This window comes from Brassica oleracea, chromosome C5, assembly GCF_000695525.1.
Source record: "Brassica oleracea var. oleracea cultivar TO1000 chromosome C5, BOL, whole genome shotgun sequence".
NCBI classification, from domain to species: Eukaryota; Viridiplantae; Streptophyta; class Magnoliopsida; order Brassicales; family Brassicaceae; genus Brassica; species Brassica oleracea.
The window spans coordinates 20,148,387-20,153,470 of NC_027752.1; the positions used below are offsets into that span (position 1 = coordinate 20,148,387).

The 5,084-nt window shown below is 36.2% G+C and overlaps 1 protein-coding gene across 1 annotated transcript; it reads left to right on the forward strand.

Moving 5' to 3' along the window:
- The first annotated feature begins 21 nt into the window (after positions 1 to 21).
- On the forward strand, positions 22 to 2,056 carry LOC106344150 (DNA-damage-repair/toleration protein DRT111, chloroplastic). The gene is given in 4 exon segments (XM_013783550.1): positions 22 to 425; positions 428 to 653; positions 655 to 748; positions 1,608 to 2,056. Coding segments are annotated over 4 exon segments (978 nt in total). The 5' UTR covers positions 22 to 34; the 3' UTR covers positions 1,875 to 2,056.
- Positions 2,057 to 5,084: the final 3,028 nt, after the last annotated feature.

Here is a 5,084-nt window from a genome sequence, read left to right on the forward strand (position 1 = left end):
GGGGGGGGGGGGGGGGGGGGGAGATCTGAAAAAAATGCTAGGTGGACTGTACGGAGATCTTCCTCCGCCGTCAGATGATGACAAACCCAGCGGAAACTCCTCCTCCTCCGTCTGGTCCAGCAGTACCAAGATGGCTCCACCGACACTCCGCAAGCCACCGGCTTTTGCTCTGACGCAAACAATCCTCAGACCTCAAAACAAGCCCAAGCCCAAGCCTATCCCCTCGCAGTACAAGCCTCCTCCTCCTTCTTCCTCCCCCCAGTCGATCCTTACTGCAGCACCATCGCAACCGGCATTGGTTGGTGTGACCTCATCGGTGATTGAAGAGTACGATCCAGCGAGACCCAACGACTACGAGGAGTACCGGAGGGAGAAGAAGAGGAAAGCCGTGGAAGCTGAGATGAAGCGAGAGCTGGACAAGAGGAGAAGCGAGAAAGAGATCGCGATCAGCCTCCTCCTCCTCCTCCGCTGAACATCTCCGGGGAGGAAGCGTGGAAGAGACGTGGTGGCGGCGGGAAGCGAAGATCCTCCTCTCCTCCGCCGGAGACGTCTCCGAGTGGGCAGATGACGGCAGCGGAGAGGATGATGGCGAAGATGGGATGGAAGCAAGGACAAGGGCTTGGCAAGTCAGAGCAAGGGATCACCACGCCCTTGTAGAGCTGGCGTCATTGTGAATGCTAGTGAGAATAAGGTCAAGAGTGTCAGTATCAGTGGAGAACCAACCAGAGTCTTGCTTCTTAGAAACATGGTTTCTCTCTTCAATGCATCTCTCTCTCTCTCTTTATGCATTCTTTACAGTTTAGAGTTGATTCTTGTATTAGGATTAGAACACACTTTACTACAATGATTTACAACGGTCTGCTAGAATTTTGGGTGAGAATGATATAGGCTTTTAGCATTTGTTGTGGTTTTTTTTTTTTATTAAACACAGTTACTTCAAAACAGTTTGTTGGACGCATGTTAGCATTTGATGTTAGATCAACAAAATACCAACCTTTGCTTGATTGAATGTGACGGCGCTCTGGAAAAACTGTTTAGTATTGAAAAGGAAACTGATTAATTATTGGCTGCTTTGGTGATACTTTGATTCTTTTAAACTACGTTGAGATGAAAAAAGATTTGGCTTTTTAGCAAGATGTTGGTGGAGCTTGTAGCTCGTAGTTTACTTATGTTAATGTTAAACCTATAGTGAACTGTTGGGTTGGTATAGAGTGTAGATCGCATTTTCTTTGGAAACAACGTTTCAGATGCATAATTTAGTTACAGTATCTTCCCCTCGGGTAGTCAACTAAGCGTTTGTGACCATGACTAACTTGATCCCTCAGGCATGGGTTGCCAAATACTGGGAGAGTTCACGAATGAAACTTGAGACTTAGCATGTGTTTTGAAGGAGATTTTATTGCTTTTAGGATATTGTAGCCAATTGTCACATCTTTTTCTTAGTTGTGAAAAACGTTTCTTGTGTCTATGTCATATCATTTTTAGTATGTGAATGCATCTTGTTGTTCACCATATGAGCAAGTACTTGTTGCAGAGATCTTATCTTTCTTTTCTTATGTGTTTGCGCTCTGCAATTTTGGATTGATATTTTCTCTGTGCCTTCAAAGGTTGGACCAGGAGAAGTAGATGATGAGCTAGAAGAGGAAACAGTGACTCGTGTACTGATATTCGAGATCACTGAAGCCAACTTCCCTACACACGAAGCAGTAAGAATCTTTGTTCAGTTTTCAAGACCCGAGGAAACAACTAAAGCCCTTGTGGACCTGGATGGGAGATTCTTTGGAGGCAGGACCGTGCGTGCAACATTCTACGATGAAGTGAAATTCAGCAAGAACGAGTTGGCTCCAGTACCGGGTGAAATCCCTGGCTATTAAATTAACGAACTCTCTCAAGAAAAGCAGGGAAGAAGAAGAAGACACTTCTTGTTCTCTGCAAGAATCTTTGATAGAATAAAGATTGATGTTTTTCTAGTATTATTTGTAAAAGTTCACTTGAGATCAAGAAGGTGTTCCCTTTCTCATTCAAACACCGTTTCCCCGATTATTACTAGATTGCTTATTGCAGGAGGAGCCCAGCCCATAGAATTCGATTCTTATTAGTCACTTGACATCAAAACTACAAGCTACTAATTAGACTAATCAGGTCGGTTTCGAGCTAGTAAAAATTGGGCTACGTTCTGATCAGCTTCTATTGAAGCTTGGTCCATAAAGCCTGCTTTTTTGGAGAAGAATCTTATTTTCGTAGCAGTAGGCCCAAATTTGATATCAGGCAAAAAAGTGGACAAGCTTTTACTGAGAGCAACTGAAAAAGGTTCTATAGTAAATAACCAAACAATTTTTTTGTTTGGTTAAATAACTTTCAATAGTAACAGAACAATTGGAAAAATAATCTGCGTGAAGAACAAAACAAAAGCTGACAATTTAAGTTATTAATATACTTATAAAATAAATTATTTTAAATGTTTCAAAAATTAAAAAGTGATGTCCAAAAAATAAAATATATGGTTGATTAAATTGATATTTCCTTTGCACTCGTTTGAATATTTAAAATATTTTATTTCTTTAACAATTTAATAATATATGCATCATTACATAGATAATCCATCAATTACTCTAACTCCTCCAAATCGTCAATATATTCTTCAATTTCTCAACTTATCAAATGATGTAACCTCTCGATCGTTTTAGCTCTAACCATCACACAACAACTCCACGAGATCTGTTACCATTTACACCTATATGGGCCATATGAATAATATGATTATGTACTTTCACCATTATATTTCTTCTTTAAAAAAAATATTATTGTGTATGTCAATATATAATCGTTTTGCAACTATGAAAACCTTTGTCATTCAAAGATATAAACAACATCCACATCATTGTACGAATTAATTTGTCCATTTTTTTTATCACATATATACCGCTTTGAAGTTAAAACCACAATGTCTCAACAAACCTGCAGCAAACGGACCATCCCCTAGCTTAGCTATATCACTCAAAAGTATTGCTGGTTTTGGTGCTGCACAAAATTCAATGCCCTAAAGCCCTCAATCATCAACCCTACGTTTACATTTTCAACATCATATAAACACTTCATTTTAAAGTTCAAATATACAAATTATTTCGGACCTATCAAAGCCCCTTTATGTGCATTTACACACTTTCACTGTCTTATATCTCCCCTTCATAATAATTACAACAACTACCAGAAAACACACAAACAATACAAAACGAAAGAAACAACAGCAGTGATAAGAGAACACAGAAAGGAACTACATGCAGAAACCTGAAACTAAATTGAATGGGTCAAATCAACTAAAATAAAATCAAATGGGTCAAACTGACATTTATCCAATTAGATACCACTGCATAACCCAGCAGTTCTTGTTACTGCTTACCCCAAAACTGCTGAAACAGTATTACACTAGTTTAAAAATCTCTGAGGGTTTTAAATTTATTTTTTTAATTATTTCATCCTGAGATTCGAGTATTGTGACAGAAAAGACAAAACACAAAAAGACAACACACAAAAATGTTTTATATTGTAGATCCTATAAAGGGGTTACTGGCTGCTTTGGGGTTACTGCTTTATGCATATAATTGCATTTATTGAACAAGCTATCTAGCTATTACCTCCCTAATTTTCAATCTGTAAAGAAAAAGTCATCTTCACGATTGGTTCCACCGTATAGGACTCGTTTATTTATTTATCTTTTTGCCGACTTAGAGCACCCACATCAATGAACTCCCTTTTGGAATTCATCTTTTTAATTTTTTATTATTAATTTTTTTTTTTTTTTTTTTTGATTTAAAAAAAAAAAAAAACTAGACCAATCGCGGACTGCCATGGGATCCACGCTACAGTGATGAACTTTAGAAAAGAGAGATTCAGCCAATAGAGCTTTAGGAGAGAGGGGTTCATGTGATTTTATTATTATTTTTTTTATTTTTTTAATTTCTGTGTGAACTCCTCCCATAAACCCTCGATGCGGATGCTATTATAACCAAGTACGTGATACGAGTCACATGAAGCGAAGTTGAATATTTCTTGGTCAAAATTAAAGTGAAGAATCGCTGTAGCAAACACGTAAAACTGAGTTGCATGCACCCAAACTAGATCTTAGACACATCAACTACGCTTTCCACCAGGGTTTGGGGGCCAAACAACTTACTCCAAATGCAGAAAAGCTATTACATTAAACCATCAACGTACCAACCTAGCCTACAGAGCCAAATTCAATAATTTTCCAAATTTGAAAAACAAGAAATATACACACACATATATATATATCTGCTCTATTGTCATAGCTAGAGGGTCCCACTGACCCAGAATTTAAACTATGCCTGCATGCGCATATCCCTATGTTCATGCTCATGCATCGCTGGATGATGTTATTCGTGGATGTATTTTAGGTAATTTGGTCCGGTAAAGAGCAGATATATATTACTTTTTTTTTTTGCTAAAAATACTCTCTCTGTTTCGGAAAAAAAGAATTTCTAAAATATTCAAGCATATTAAAAAAACAATTAATTTTTTACAATTGAATTTAATTATTATTTATTTTACTATACATTTTTCAATAAATATCAATCAATAGTATTTAATCAATTCAAATATTTTCAATTAATATTTCTCAAAATATACAATTTTTCAATATTAACTACTAAAAGTACCTTAAAATTTTAGAAAATCTATCGTTTTGGAACAAAAAATAAATCTAGAAAATCTTACTTTCAGAAACCGAGGTAGTATATATTACTTCCGGTTAATATTAATTTGTTTCAAGTTTCTTACATGTTTGATTTTTCAGAAACAAAATAATAATAAAATTTAACAAATAATTTTAAAATATATATATATATATATATATATCTAAATTCACGTTGGCCTTTACTCGTATCGGGTTAAACAGTAGATTTTCAAAAGTCGTTGTCAAACAAATTACATTGGAAATATGCATATACAGTGTTTATTTATTCAGATTTTATCTCAGCATATACACAGAAGAAGTATAAGAAAACAAAATGATGAATATTTTGCAGGGTCCGTGTATATATTTAATATTTACTACACACGAGCTT